Source organism: Tiliqua scincoides, chromosome 4 (genome assembly GCF_035046505.1).
Source record: "Tiliqua scincoides isolate rTilSci1 chromosome 4, rTilSci1.hap2, whole genome shotgun sequence".
Taxonomy (NCBI): domain Eukaryota; kingdom Metazoa; phylum Chordata; class Lepidosauria; order Squamata; family Scincidae; genus Tiliqua; species Tiliqua scincoides.
The window spans coordinates 178,262,372-178,277,869 of NC_089824.1; the positions used below are offsets into that span (position 1 = coordinate 178,262,372).

General features: G+C 40.6%; 1 protein-coding gene across 3 annotated transcripts in view; it reads left to right on the forward strand.

Moving 5' to 3' along the window:
* SRGAP2 (SLIT-ROBO Rho GTPase activating protein 2) overlaps nt 1–15,498 on the forward strand; it is a 226,607-nt gene that overhangs the window by 136,966 nt on the left and 74,143 nt on the right. For all 3 annotated transcript variants that reach the window (XM_066623037.1, XM_066623038.1, XM_066623039.1), the window contains exons 5-7: nt 658–720; nt 6,799–7,014; nt 8,117–8,245. In XM_066623037.1, the coding sequence (XP_066479134.1) occupies nt 658–720; nt 6,799–7,014; nt 8,117–8,245 (408 nt within the window). The remainder of the gene's footprint in view (nt 1–657; nt 721–6,798; nt 7,015–8,116; nt 8,246–15,498) is intronic.

The window sequence follows — 15,498 nt, forward strand, 5'->3', positions numbered from 1 at the left end:
TCTAATGGTTGTCCACTACTGTTCAAAGACTTTCTCAGCCAGCGTTTGTCCTGCCAGGTTGTTAGTTTTAACTTCCCTGATACATTTTAAATCACTGCTAGCTGTTGTCTCTTCTCTTAATTGTTTTATCACTCCTAAGCAGGACCACACTGGTCAGTCCCATCCTAATGTCTGTGTGTTCACCTAGTGTCTGAAAGATGCAACTACATCTGTAGAGTTTCAATGTATCCAGAAACACTGATCGCACGTTGTCCATCAATTGACGGGGCTGCCACATTTTGTGCACTGTTCTCATAATTCCTTTTAAAAAAGAAAAAGAAAAGAAATTCACTTCCTTGATTCATCCAGGAAGCAGTTGGAAGCAAGTATAGCCATGAATCACTTCTGACAGCAACTAATATTTATTCAGAGATGAATGCTTACTTCAATCAGCATTTGGTGGGCTTTATGCACATATCATTTCATTTTATTAAAACGGTTTGTTTAATTTGAATGTAATTGAAGCTAAGCTAAGTGTTTATTGGATTTGCCAGTTTAAATCATGGTGACCAAGTGTGTCTAAATTATTTGTGATCCTTGCTACACGCCTGCATCCACCTCCCCCTACTCTGCTCCCTTGTCTTCCATTTAACCTTTTTTGTTTCTTTTATGTTTTAGAGCAAAGAAGTTGGACAGCAGCTCCAGGAAGACTTGATGAAGGTCCTGAATGAACTCTACACGGTAAATCAAGTTGCCTTCTTGGCTGCTTTTCAGAAAGGAGAAAAGAAATGTTTGACTTTCCTCTGTCTGCTGCAGTAGCAGCAGCAGCAATCAAGCCTTAGAAATGATGAATGGCGACAGACTGTTCTGAAACAGCATGTATTAGCTAACTTGTTTATCTACCATAAATTTCACTTTTGCTTCATTTGTGTTCTTTGTCTTACCTTTTCTCCTGTCCTGTGATTATCTTCCATATTGGCTTCAGACAGCAGTGACTCTTGAAGATGCACCATTGAGATTGTGCATGGTACAATAACTGCAGATCTGAGATCACATTTGGCTGCAAGTAGGCCATACACAATTGGTCTCATTCATTCCACTTTTAAAAATGCAGAGTGCTCACATTTTGTCATACAATAAATTTTCCTCCAAATCGTGACTTATGGTAGGTGCTTGTATGCCCCTTATTTTCTAGATTAGGCTTTTTACAAGCCTGGATGACAGCAGGTTTAGATTTCTAAATATATTGGAGTAGTATTTATTACATGCTGCATCAGCTTCATCTCTATACCTGGCCCCCTGGGTAGAAAACCAGAAACTCTACTGAGATGTAGTCTGCTGTCAATTCAGTGTAAATGAATCTGTCAAAAACAGACTGGGAATATGATGTGCCTATGCACATAATATACTCATTAATAAAATATGCTTGCACAAGCCCAGAAAAATTCATTGTCACTGTTCTCCATATATTATTCCTGAACCATAGATCAGTGGCAGATTTATTTAAGGGGGAGAAAAAAACCTTTTCATAAGCAATTGCATCAGTTTGGTAAATTTGTATTTGTAAACTGGTGAGAACCTTTGCATTAATGTTAACCCAGGCCTGTGATTACAGATTCTGAATTCCAAAAGATTGCAGAAGGTCACCCTGTTCCTCATCACAAGATAATCCTTTTGCTAGTCCACAGCACAGAGGAATCATAACTAGGTTTCTCATCTTGGTGTATTCTTCCCCCTCTGCTGTGTATCTTTCCCACCATTTCCCCCTCTTTAATAAGTAAATGCTTACAGCAGCAGAACATCTCGTGTTATGTTTCTGAAGTCATCAGAGTTGGCTTCAGAAGTTAAATCATAGGTAAAGAAGAGAAAGCTGAAGATTCCTTAAGGCAATGACTCAAATCTGAGATCTGTCTCCTATACAGGTGGTTCTTCTGTGTCTGGGTGGATCCATTCTCAGACCACCTGTGGATGCCGAAATTTTGCAGATAATCAAATCCGCCATCAGCCCCTTTAAGCTCTCGCCTCCGGAGGGTTTTCTGAATCCTGCAGAGACAATGCCTGTCCACCTGCTGCCTCTGTGGGCTTCAGAATGGCCCGTGAAGGCAAAAAAAAAATGCCACTACTGGTTTCCCGACGGAAACCAGAAGTGACATATAAGGCATTCTGAGGCCTGGGAAACTGGAAGTGACGTGTGTTCACCTCCACAGGCTATTCTGAAGCCCACAGCGGCAGCAGGTGGACGTGTGCTTCCTCTGGGGACTTCAGAAAGCCCTCCGGAAGCAACTGGAGTGCAGCTCCAGTTGTCTCAAGAGGGCTCAGGTAGGGCCAAGTATGATCCGCGGATCAGATTCTGCTGATATGGAGGCCCCATCTGTATATAGACCATACTAGCATAAGATTTTATTGTCTTCAGAGAGGAGGAGAACCATCTTGTTCTACTCTGGAAATATTTTTGGCAGAGTCAGATTTTCTTCTAGATGACAGCTATAGTGCCGCATGTCTTGGAATCTGAAAGCAAACCTACAGAAATGTTGACAAGTTCTAATGGCTCCTAAAATTTTGTCAATGCAATGCTTATGTCTGTTCTTGCTTACAGATGCAACCTCTATCTTTACTGATTTTTTTTCTTACAAATTACTGCTTATAGTTGCAGAGAGAACAGCAAAGAGTTCATCAAGGAATGAAAGTCTGCAACAAACATGACTATGAAGTCAAATGATTATCAACCTTGCTTTTAAGGGTTCCCTGTGCATCAACTAGTGCCACATATGGGAGAGTGGCTTTCCTAAAGCTACCAAGTGAGCTCACAGTCAAGGCAAGCCAGAGCTTATGACTCATACTCTTAGCCACTGTGCTGCCTTCTTTCAGTTCTTATTTTGTGTGTTCTGCTCAGCAGTGCAGCTGACATGAGCTCCAAGTAAGAGGCATTGTTTGGAGAGGAAGAATTAATGTGTTCATAAAAAGTTTACATGCAGCTCTGGGACATTTCTTCCTGCACAGCTGAATGGGATACGTTCTGGTGTTGATTAAATCTGTCTTCTCAGCAGCTATGGCCAAATTGCTTCATTTTTCGAAACAGAGCCCTTCAAGTGTTTTCATTGGGGTATTGCTCAAAATGCCAGGCTGCTTTTGGATTTTGCCTAGTCAACAAGGATTGTTGCAGTGCCAAAGCCCTTTCCCACATCCTTTGTGAAAAGATGCTTCAAGAATGCTCCCGAGACCAAATTATATGGACCCTGGCATGGAACCTGGGTTATTAATCATGAAAGTCTAAGCACAGACTGATGTTGCTGAACAAATATGAGTCAGCAAATCACACAGCGCTAGAGGTTACATCGTATTACAGCCAAGTGTTTGGACTTGGTTTTTAAAAGTTGCAGAGCTCAGAGCCTTTGCTGCTTGGTGTGGTGCAGTGGGATTTTTAGTACTTTACTGAATTCCAGCTGCAAATGCTTAGCATTTTGAACATTAGGCTCTCATGGTGACCTAACAACAATGCTCTGCAGGAGACTGAAGGGCACATACTGCTTGTGGTTTTTGTCTTGCTTTCTGGAAAACAGGAATACTTGACCGTATTAGCCACAAGCATTTTCTTATAGGAAAGAATTTATACTGGTTTGCAGCTATTCCATTGATCCATAGTGACTACATTAAACAGCATTATATGCCTATGAGGAGTTTAGGAGAACTGGTGTGTGTGTGTTGTCCAGTTGTATCTCACTTGACCACTGTGAGTGCCATTACTGGTTTTAGCTCTGTGTGCATGCATGTGTGTATGAAAGAGAGAGAGCCTGGGATGTGTGTGGTTTCTGGGTGGAACATGTGAATCTATACTAAGAATGGAGAATAGCCATCAACTGGTTTATGACTACATTTCACCATGGCATAGGTCTTGCCACAGTATCACCTGACAACTTCATTTTCTAGTTCCCCCCCCCCCTTATTACATATGGAGGAAGATTTCAATTGCACTGAAGGAATGGTGCTCTTTTTTGTGGTCTTTCTGCGCACTGCTGGGAGCTGAGAGCTACTACACAGCCTTACATTTGCATTGCTTTTGTGTACCCCTTCCCTCAAACACACTCAGCTTAGACACCAACAAAGGCGTGCAGTCACTGATTGGCTTTTATCTGTCACCCGCAAGGTTCTGTTGGCAGCAATCATAAGCCCATCATACCATGAACAACCTATCTTATAGTGAACCTCATTTTGCCAGAGTCCATCATAAAGTGATTTGATCACATTGTGCGCAGAGACCTATCATATGAATACTTTGCCACCAATATCTGTTTGTTTGAGTCTTTCTAAACAGCAAGAACAATGATGCATCACCTACTTGATGTTTGTAAATTGTTAATCAATTCTATCTTTTATTTATCAATAATTTTAACTGTAATTTTATTTATAGCTTAATTTTATCTATAATTATGATTATAATTTTGTATGCTTTTAAAAATTATATTAAGTTACTAGAAAGGTGATGGTGCAGTTGCTTCCTCAGACTGACAGTTTAGTAACCACCATTCTGAGAAAATTAATCATAATTCTATTTTGTCTCTGTTCAGCTTCATGATAAGCTACACTTCTGAGTCTTCTTGGAGCCCTCATCATATTTTCTTCCAAGTATTTCTGCAGGTGCTATTGAATGTGGAGAAGAAAATGTTGTTCTCTAATGTATTCCATTGGCAGGTGCTGCCAATTGTAGTATATGTAGCAGTCATGTTTCTGTTGTGGGTCCTTGTGTAATAGAGATGATTTTTGACCATGATATTGCCAACCCTGGCAGACAATTATGTGTCAGCTGTGATTTTGATGCCAGACATGGAGGCAGCCAATTAAAGTATTCCAATAGTAAGAAGCAATTTAAAACCAAAATCTTACTTGTGTTCTGTTGCCCTGTGCCAGCAATTCTTCCCCCAATGGGCGGGGGGAGGAAGAAATCCTGTGCCTGGCTCATAGCTGAATACCTCCTTTCTGTGCTATTTGTATATGAGAGCTCCAAGTTGGCATGGAAATTGAAAAATTCATGCTTTAATCTTTGCTAGATTTGCTTTTATAACTCCAGTTTCTTTTTGTAACTGAGAAGCATTGCTTAATCGCCACAGGAAGAGTGAGCATACATCCCATTTCAGAAAAATTATAGTCAAGTTCAAACAGAGGTGAAACAAACTCAGTGGCTTTGTGCCTGAAAATTGGAAGTACAGTACTTAAGGCAGGAGCTTGGCTTGTGTCAGGATTTCAAAGTTGGAACAGATATCTTTCTGCTTAGCATGTTTACAAGCCTGTGAGTATTGGATATCTTGGGGGGGGGGGCTCCATGATATCCTTTATTGGATATCGTCTGAGGGCTACATGAAAACAATATCTGAGAAACCAGCAACCAGTGTGCGCTATAAGGGGTCCACATCAGTATGCGAATCCCTTCTTTAGTTATGTGGTATCATGACTCCATCATAATGCCACTTCTGGAAATTCAGTGGCAGTATCATTGCGTCATTGCTGAGCATCCACATTGCTGAACTCTGTGTTGGGTGGAGCAGTCACTTCACCACGTACCTTAGAGGGAACAAATAAAATTTAATACATTTACACTGCAGTCTGTCACCCCATTAAAGAATGGAAGTTATGCATGTGGTTGGTCTGTGGAACTCATTGCCACAGGATGTGGTGATGGGATCTGACCTAGATGCCTTTAAAAGGGGATTGGACAAATTTCTGGAGCAAAAATCCATTATGGGTTACAAGCCATGATGTGTATGTGCAACCTCCTGATTTTAGAAATGGGCTATGTCAGAATGCCAGATGCAAGGGAGGGCACCAGGATGCAGGTCTCTTGTTATCTGGTGTGCTCCCTGGGACATTTGGTGGGCCGCTGTGAGATACAGGAAGCTGGACTAGATGGGCCTATGGCCTGATCCAGTGGGGCTGTTCTTATGCAGTGGCAAAGGGGTCCAAAGAGATGTTACCGTAGTCAAAGATTCTCAAGAGATTCTAGTGAGAGGTTCTCAAATCAGGTGTAAAAAAAGAAAAGTAGTGGAGATAGCTCATCTCCTGCAGCTTACTTATTGTAAACATGTGGTCCAGTAGATTGTCAGAGATTTCAGAAATGTGTTCTAGACCCATACTGTCCTGTTCCAATTTTTCTGCAAACAGGCTGTAGGAGAAACTTAGTCTCTCACCCTTTCAGGATATACAGTCATTAAAGAGCTATTGCCTCCCTGAGCAAGTGTTCACATCATACCTAATTAGTAGAAGACCTACTTGTAATGGCCCGGGTATCTGTCTGTGTTCGTTCGTTCTTTCGTTCTTTCGTTCTTTCTTTCTTTCTTTCTTTCTCTCTCTCTCTCTCTCTCTCTCTCTCTCTCTCTCTCTCTCTCTCTGAGGATTGGAAAACAAATTACTAATACTTAATGACACTTTTATTCATACCCCAAATCAGAAAATTATGCTTTATAAAATTGTCTTTTCATATTTACTGCATTCTTGGTTTCCAGCAGGAAAAATTTACATCTCTGGTTCCTCCTTACTATTTTCTCTTGGCCGTTTGTAACTTTTCCATTGATTGGCTGAATCACTGTATGAATTAAACAGATTTGGAATGTTTTGTAAACTGCTTCAGTGCAGATGTATGAGGTCTGTGTAGTTCTGCAACATGTATAAAAACCAGTAAGTTTATGGGTTAGTAGAGCTGTTTTCCTTAGTTGGAATTAAAAAGTGTTAAGTAAAAGCACTGCTTGTATGTTCACAGGTATATGTAAAGTTCTCTTTCCCATCAGGGCGACAAGCTAGTGCTTGACTACTGATGTTTGTCTTGTGCAGGTAATGAAGACCTATCACATGTACAATGCCGACAGCATCAGTGCTCAGAGCAAGCTGAAGGAAGCGGAAAAGCAGGAAGAGAAGCAGATTGGCAAATCTGTGAAGCAAGAGGACAAGCAAACCCCCCGCTCTCCCGATTCTGCCTCCAGTGTCAAGTTTGAAGAAAAACATGTCCGACGGAGCTCAGTCAAGAAGATTGAGAAAATGAAAGAGAAGGTGTGTGAGCGGCGTTGTTAACTGCTGGAAAAGTGGCAAGCTTTATTTCTTGCTCCAGAGAAATAAGGTTTTGTCTTAAATTAAGACATGATGCAGTATGCACATACAGCAGAGGTTCCCAAACTGGGGCGCTGTGACGCTGCAGCAAAGGAAGCCCTGTCCCTGCCCCCTTAAGGGGCGGGCTGATGGCAAAGACTGTGATGTGATTGCTACAATTGTGTCGCTGCCAGGGCCAAATTGGGGGGGGGGGGTTGAGACTTACCTAAGCCAGTGCTGGCCTCTGGGGGGTGTGGAGAGCCCCGTGGACACCTATGTAGATCTCCCCAAACCTCCAAAAAGCTAAAGAAAAACTTTTTGCAACCCTCTTCAGTTTTTTCGATTGCAATGTGCTGATCCCTATGGCTGCTGCACCAGAACCTGTAGTGTTTCCAAATACACAGTGATGAAGTCCTATGTCATTCCCAGACTTCTGAGTATTCCAAGCTGCACAGAGCTTGGCTTCTTGAGCATCTGCTGGCTTAAAGGGAACACTAGCCTACAGCCAAACTACATGTGATGTTGAAAGCCTTGATATTGTTAAACATTGGACTGTGGCTGGAAGTAGAGTTAAAGTCAACTAATCCATTTCCTATGTTTCCATTCCACAGGAGGTCCAGATGTTATTGCCTATAGAAATTCTAACTCCATAAGTGTTAATAATGCTTTTAACATCATGGATAATTTTGGCCTAGGTGGATGAGCTTAACTTTATGATAAAGGACTCAGTGATGAATGTTTCAGGTATTCATCATCCCTTACTGGCTCAGGAAAATGAGCTAGCTAGATTAAGAAGGGCCAAGTGTGCAGGCACAAGCCTGAGCCAAACCAGGGCTAAACTATCTTCATGTGCTTTCAGACAGATAGTTCTGAGTCACACCCATATGATGTTTTTATTTTTGCCTAAAGGAATTAAAATGGTCAGAGAGGTCAGGTTGAGATGGAGGAATGTTGAGCTCAGCAAAATAATTGCCCCAAGTATGTCATGTGTTTTTTGACCAAGACCCCATACTATACTACTTCTATTCTTTAAAAAATAAATAAACTCCTTTTGGTTTCTTTTCAGCGCCAAGCAAAATACACAGAAAATAAACTGAAGGCTATTAAGGCAAGAAATGAATATCTGCTGGCTCTGGAGGCCACCAATGCATCTGTGTTCAAGTATTACATCCATGACCTGTCTGATCTCATTGATGTAAGTGCACTGTTGTTTAGGCGCCGGTATTGAAGATTGCTGCCATTATGACTTTCTCCTTCTTTAAGCCATTTAGTAACAGCAATTCTCATAGGATGATGAAATTATCTTTAACAGTGTACAAGCACTAAACTAAGTAAATTGCTAACTGATCAAATTGTAGCATTTTCATTTTGAACTATCTGAAGTAACCAGACACTGCTGAAGCTGAAATGATCCAGTGACTAATTTTTAAAAAGCTCAACATTTTTAACTAAAACATTGTTTTGGGTATTCCCCTACCTCTGATGTTTTGAGCCGCAATAGTGTCCTGTAATCAAGGTTAAAAATAGTCATTGGGGAACCCTGAGGGTAATTGGTTAAGGAAGAGGGGAAACAGAGGCCTCCAAACAAGCAAATTAATTCCTGGTCTTTGCCTGCTCTTCACTGTTTGTTATTTGGTTGGTCATGAAATCAAACAGGTCACGTGCTTCTGTGTGGTTCAAGTATTTATTGGAGGCCTCTAGTGTTCTCTTCCTCTCTTAATACTGGAAAACGTATTTGCTTGGAGGTGACAATAAAACTAAAGTATAAGGTGATGCTGTATTGATAATTCAGACACATTTCTGTTTTCTGCATGCTGGGTCTCACCAGCATGCATGATGATTTAAAAGGAATAAAAGACAGTTAAATGAAATCTGCCCTGCAAGTCACCTTCAATATCCACAATATTCAAAAAGCAACATCTATCTTAATGGAGAAAATCCAGAACAGTAGGATAACAGTATACATGGCTGTTACACTAACATAGGAGCTGGGGTTTAGTTGAGAGGGGGCTGGAGGGAGTGAGCACTGATATTTTTCCTCCAGCAGAAGGGTTGACATCAGCTGGAGCTCTCAGATGCTATCTTTGAAGCTTTTTTCAAAGAACAAGAAGCAGCATCATACTCAGCAGGAAGCAAGCTGAGAAATTTGCCTTGGGGCATATGTTAATGTCTTTCTCAAGGACTACTTGAGAGATGCTATTTAGCTTTGTTGCACTAATGCTACAATCCTGTGAAACTTTACCTAGAGTAATTCCTACAGAACATAGTAAGATTTACTTCTGTGTGAACATGCCCAGGCTAGCATTCTGTTTTATTGGGATATTTTAACCCCATTTTTCAATTCTTATACATTTGTGTTAAACAACTGCAATCCACTCTGTGAGTTTGGAACAAAATGAGTTTGATCTTGTAGTATAATTTCTGAATTAGAAATTAATATTATTAAAAATGTTTATATACTGCTTTTCAACAAAAAAGTTCAAAAAGAGGTTTATAGAGCAAATAAAATAAAAAAAATTGCCCAGAAGTGGCTCGTAATCTTAAAAAAAATCTTTAAAAAAATTTCAGAAGAAACACTAGCAACAGCCACTAGAAGTCACTGTGCTTGCTGTACTGAATAGAGAAGAAAACACTCTAATGAAGACATTTAACATTGATTTCTGTTGTTGTTGACTGTGGCTAGGAAGAGTTCCATGATAAACTCTTGTACTTCAAAATTTGCCACTACTCACTAGATAGGAGTACATGAGATCCACAATATAAATGGATTTGGATAACTAGTGCTGTGCTTCAATGCACACTTACCTGGGAAATTCCATTGACTTCAGTGGAATTTATTTCTGAGTGGACAACCAAAGGTTTATGATGTAAGGAGTGATTTACATGTTCAGAAAAAGAATGTGGTATAGTCCTCTTGGGTCTATAATTTTGGAATGTAGGTGGAGCATCTTATGTTTCAGTGCTTCCCATATCATAAACTCCCTTTCCTGCTCCTGGATTAGTCTTCTAGTCTGAAATGCTGATCTTCTGCAACCAAGGAGAATTTTACACGGGAAAGCATTCAAACATGCAATTTTCCATCTGTATTCTAAAGTACCATCTTTGAATTGCTCTGTGTTTGCTTTTTCTGAATGTTGGATTGGCTGTACTTTTTAGAGAAGGAGAGTTTGCTTTAGGGTCGAACTATACATGAGAACAGACACAGGTTTAGCCCTTGTATGCTGTTTGGGGGTTTATTTAATGTGTTAAATAGCCCAGGGAAAGCCAAACTATGACTGGGAATAGGAAGGCATAGGATCCAATCATACCAACAGGATATGCACAACATCCTGAGGTGGAGGGGAGGCAGCCACAAAGGCCCCTTCAAGGTAAGGGGGTGTTTCTTGTCCCTTACCTTGGGGCTGCATTGTGTCTGCATAGGCACAGGAACATTGGATAGGATTGAGCTCCTTTGAGGTTTCCAGTCACCAACTGAAGATTTAGGAAATGTAAATAGTATGTGGAGAGCATGATATCAGGACAGGGACCATGGTGGGGGCTAAAGTGTCCCTACTACCCTGTGGTGTTCTCCTTGCCCACTTACTACTTACAAAAAAGAAAAGCAACAGCCTAACTTAAATACTTTTATCATCATGTGTGGCTTGTCCTTTAGAGATTTTACATCTCTAAAGCAGATGCTGCTGCTGCTGCTGCTTCTTTTGTTTATCTGTTTGGTTAACATTTATGCAATACTAGTGGTGTGCTAGAATCTCATCAAAGTGTAGAAGTTATATTATCCATGCCTGTAGGGCTTACAGTCTACATTAAGCAAGTGGGCAAAGAATGAGTGAGCAGTCAGTGAGTACTGTAAGAGGAGAGAGTCTGGTACTGCAGTCTGTGAGTCCTGACTAAAAGAATGCTTTGGCTCTCCCTTAAATGTTAGGAGGAGATAATGAGGTGACACTTGGATTGTTCAGGAAACACACTATTAAGTAACCTGGTATTGCAAGAAGACTTTGACAAGGAGAAGAAAATGACTTGACAAATACATAGGAGACTATTCCAGGCATGAGATAAAGAAGAGAGAGCATGTGGGGGGGGGGGGGGAGAGAGAGAGAGAAACTAGAAATATGTATTTGTGCAGATGGAGTGCAGAGTTTAGTAGGAGATGTAGGATGAGTTTTAAGCAGAGGTTGTAAAAGTAAGGCAGAATGTTGGAACCATGAAGCCAACCTAAAGAATAAAGGAGAACATGATCATACTAAAATGCTATGAAATATGTGTTCTTTAAAAATCTCTGACACTCCCAAGATTGTCAAGATATATATTCTCAGAGTATACCTTCTGTTTGACTTTCTGTGCTGTTTCATATGCTTTCCTGAGATATATGTTGTAAGGAATCTTGTTAGAACCCATTTGGATCTTCTTAATAAACCCTAGATATAGACAACCACAGTCAGTTCCTAGATTGACTATTTTTAATTTGGTAAAGAGTTAAAAGTGTGAAACTTGCATTCTAGTACCTGGCACTTTTAGTATAGTATTGGAAAGGCTTGTAAACTACATCATCACTTTTTCATAGGTAAGGAAAGAGAAGGTTTACTCTGCTGTACTCCAGGTTTCTTGGAGTTGTGGAATTTACTCAGGGTGAACTGGAACTAGAAAGAGGCATAACGTACAGCCACATCCCAATTTTACATTGTTGAAACTACAGACATGATAAGTAACATTTAAGAAAAACAATTCCCTCCAATAGCAACATTAAGGTTATTATGCTAATATTCGAGTAGTGTTTGAAATGTTGAAAAACCAAAATTCATGTCCTTTGACCTAACTTAGTGTTTCTCAACCAGTGGTACGGGTACCACCGATGGTACTTGAGATGGTGTCTAGTGGTACTCGTGGAACTCCTGAACATCTGCCTCCGAGCAGTGAGACCAGCAACACGTTTCAACAAACAGTGGTAGCAGGCTTGGATCAGCGGGTAGAGCTCCAAAGCATGCTTTTCACAGCCCTCCCATCACCCTGAGCCTGTTACTAGTGTTTGTTGCGTCACATTTGGCCTCCCAATCCAGAAGTAACTGGTGATGACATAATCATCAGTTACCTCTGATGGTACTTTCTATAGGTGCACCATGCCAAGTGGTATGATGGGGGACAAATGTTGAGAAACGCTGACCTTACCAATCCATAGTTTTGCTCTTGTTGCAGAAGGCACCCCCTGAGAATTAAAAATGCATGGATTACAAAAGTGTGCCAATCACAAAAAATATTGGCATGGTTAATAGGAACATTTGAAGATATTAATGCAGTCAGTCAGTTGAAACGTTCCCTGATGCATTTGAATTTGCCGAAACTCTTTGACTAATCCCTCATGTTAAATAAATGTGGCACTAATGGGGGAAAAAATTAGTTTAACTAGCTGTATAAGAGAGTAGGTTTTTGCAGGGAAATTTATAGTGCCTCAGTTTAACTATCTAAGCTACCCAATAGCAAATGGTTTGCATTGCATAGTTTATTAAGGGAGGCAAAGGCTATAGTGGAGAGCTACTGAGGTGGACATTGACATTACCGATTTTGGTGTTTCTTTCTAGACAAAGCTAAGATGGGAAAAGAGATTTCTGTGTGATTTACTTTTCACACTATGTACGTAACCTTAGAGGACTAAAGAAATTCCTCAAGCCAGGCAACTGTCTGAAGGGAAAAAACCCTATCATCTCTGTGTTAGGACTAATGCCAGTCACATTCCTAATACATACTCAATAGCAGTTCTGGGACCACCAGTGATCTCTGGGGCGTTTTCAGGTGCTTTGTGAGACTGCAGTAATAAAAACAGAAAAATAGTGAAAAGGCAGAAAGTTGCTTAGTTTCTGCCATGTGCTGAAGATGTCCCATACATTTCAGTACATTGAAATTGGGAAAAAACCTACTTCTTCTGCCTGGAAAGCAACTGCAGTGGAGACACCAAAGAAACTGTCAGGTGTGCATGATTCCCTAACATGTGCCCACATGGATTAGTGGATGATAGCCAACCACAGAGGACAAATGGAACAGTCGAGATTTAATTTGCCATCTTTTTCAAGCATCCTCCCTCATGGTGACTGTGAGATAGAAAAAGGTGGTTTCTGCAAAGGGCTAGAAGATTAGCCCTCAGTTCAACAATGTTTAAGAGCCACTGCTGGTCAATCAAATTAGCTTAACGTACCACTTAATTTTAGTGATGTGTTGGGATTTGCTATGCTACATATATACATGATGCCTGCCTGCCTTAGCAACCATTTGTCATAGCTTCCAGCAATGGAATGCTCTTCTGCAATGAATTTTGAAATGTAGAATATTTTCTAGCCCGTGTCCTTCTAGGCTGGTGTTGAAAATCTCTGAGCTTGCAAAGGGTTAATCAGCTGTCATGCTGAGAAGTGAATTTGGATGAGCTATCATTAAATTCTTATAAAAAATTGATTTCCTTGGAGAACGTTTCCATCAAACATTTATATAACCCAGAAAAAGGCCAGCAAGACTGACATACTTATAAATATGATATTCTGGACGTTTTAAAATGTTAGGGATGGGGAGGGAGTGCTGAAAAATGTTTGCTGCCAGCAGTTACTATAAAGATGGAAAACACTGCTGTCTTAATCTAATCCTCTTTTCTTACAGAGGTGGCTGATAAAATATTAACACCATTTGAGTTCTCCAACTCCATGAATGGAGGATCCTTTCTCAGGCACAGAAAAAGTCCTCACACTGCCTTTATAAAGATGGATTCAAGTGCCTGAAACATATTTTGTCAAATGGGCATCTGGACCCTAGAGAGAGCCATGTACCAGGCTGGATTTCCATAGTAGATTAACCCACACGTTAACACAGATGGATACTCCTTTTTCCACCTCCATAATTAGGTGGTAATTCTCTCTGAAGCTTGGTTTCATTCCAATTTTGCTGTGCAAAACATGGAATTTTAAAGCGCCTGCAAAGCTGCAAATGCTTGAATGGCTTTTTACCAAAGGGAACACCCTCTGCATGTGCAAATTCTCAATCAAGCAGCTTTTGTCTTTGAGCTTGTCCCTTTTTTTTGGTGCTGCTTGATTGAATTTTAACGTCTTTTCATTGCTTGCTTCCAGCTACTGGAAGCAACAGCTTGTGCTTTACAGGAGTTCTACACCTGCCCCATGCTGTTGGCACTGTACCCAGACATGTTGTATGAGGCTGTGGTAAGGAATTTTTTTTTAAGTCAGCATGGAAGGAGCCTGGGTTTGTGCTTCTTTCCTTTGCTCTTCCTTTTCCCGTTTTTTCTTGTTGTTTTCTGCCATTCATCTATTGTGCAGAAGGAGGAAATTCTATTAATTTCAGCTTATGGAGCAATGCACCCATTAAGCATATGGGCTTTTCCTTCTTTTGCATGATTTTCTAGTATTTTAAATTTTTGCTTTCATTTCTTGGACATTTTCCCTTATTTTGGCATACTGGTGTTTTACATGGAACAGAATCAGGGCTGCTTCTGATGAAGTAATGACAGGAGCTTCTTTCTCTTGAACAATAAAATTTGGCTTGGGAAACTGGCTTTCAGTGAAGATACCCTAGTATTGATAAGTTCAACAGATGCCTGTGGTATTTCTACTTAAAGTTATCTCTTTCTGTTCTTTATCAGCAAAGTAATTTGCACAAATGTTTGACACAAGGACTTTCTGGAGAATAATGATTCAGCTTGCCTGAAGTGTTTAAAGTCTCTGATTAAAATGCATATATTATTTTAATTTGTTGAAAATGTTTATATACCACCTTTCAGTTCTGACAAGGAACCACCAAGGTGGCTCACAACAGTTCCAAAAGCACAACGAACCAATAAAACAAATAAAAACAAATTATTAAAATCAATCCGTAAAAACTTTACAGTTTAGGAAAATAGTACGCAAAGCAAAAAGATCAAACTAATGAATCAGTGTTCAACAAAAGGCTTGATAGAACAAAAGAAGTGTTTACTCCCCATTTAAAAATGGTTAGTGTTGGGGCCGAAAGAATCCTTTGTTTAGCGGTAATTCCAAAGTTGGTAGACTACCACTGAAAAACCCAATTCTGTGTCCCAACCAACGAGGCAGGTTAATAAGAGAAGACAAAGCAGGGTCTCCAGTGATTATCAGAGTGTACAGCAGATTGATGTAGATGGAGGTGGTACCAAGATCTCAAACCATATAGCACTGGTGATCTTGGCCCCCATGCCACCTTGGGCCAGGATTGCAAAATGCCGCCCCTACCACTGAGGAAAATGCCCCTTCACCAATAGGATCCAGAAGGCCTTAAAAAGTCACTTCCATTTTCTTGGAGAAACAGGAAGTGACTTTTCAGGCCTTCTGAGGGCCGGAGAGAGAAAGACAGCCTCTTTGGCCCTCAGGAGGCCTCTGGATGGCAAGGCAGCAGGTGTGGGCGACCCTTGAGGACAGCACAGCCGGGGGTGGCTGCATCACTCCAGCC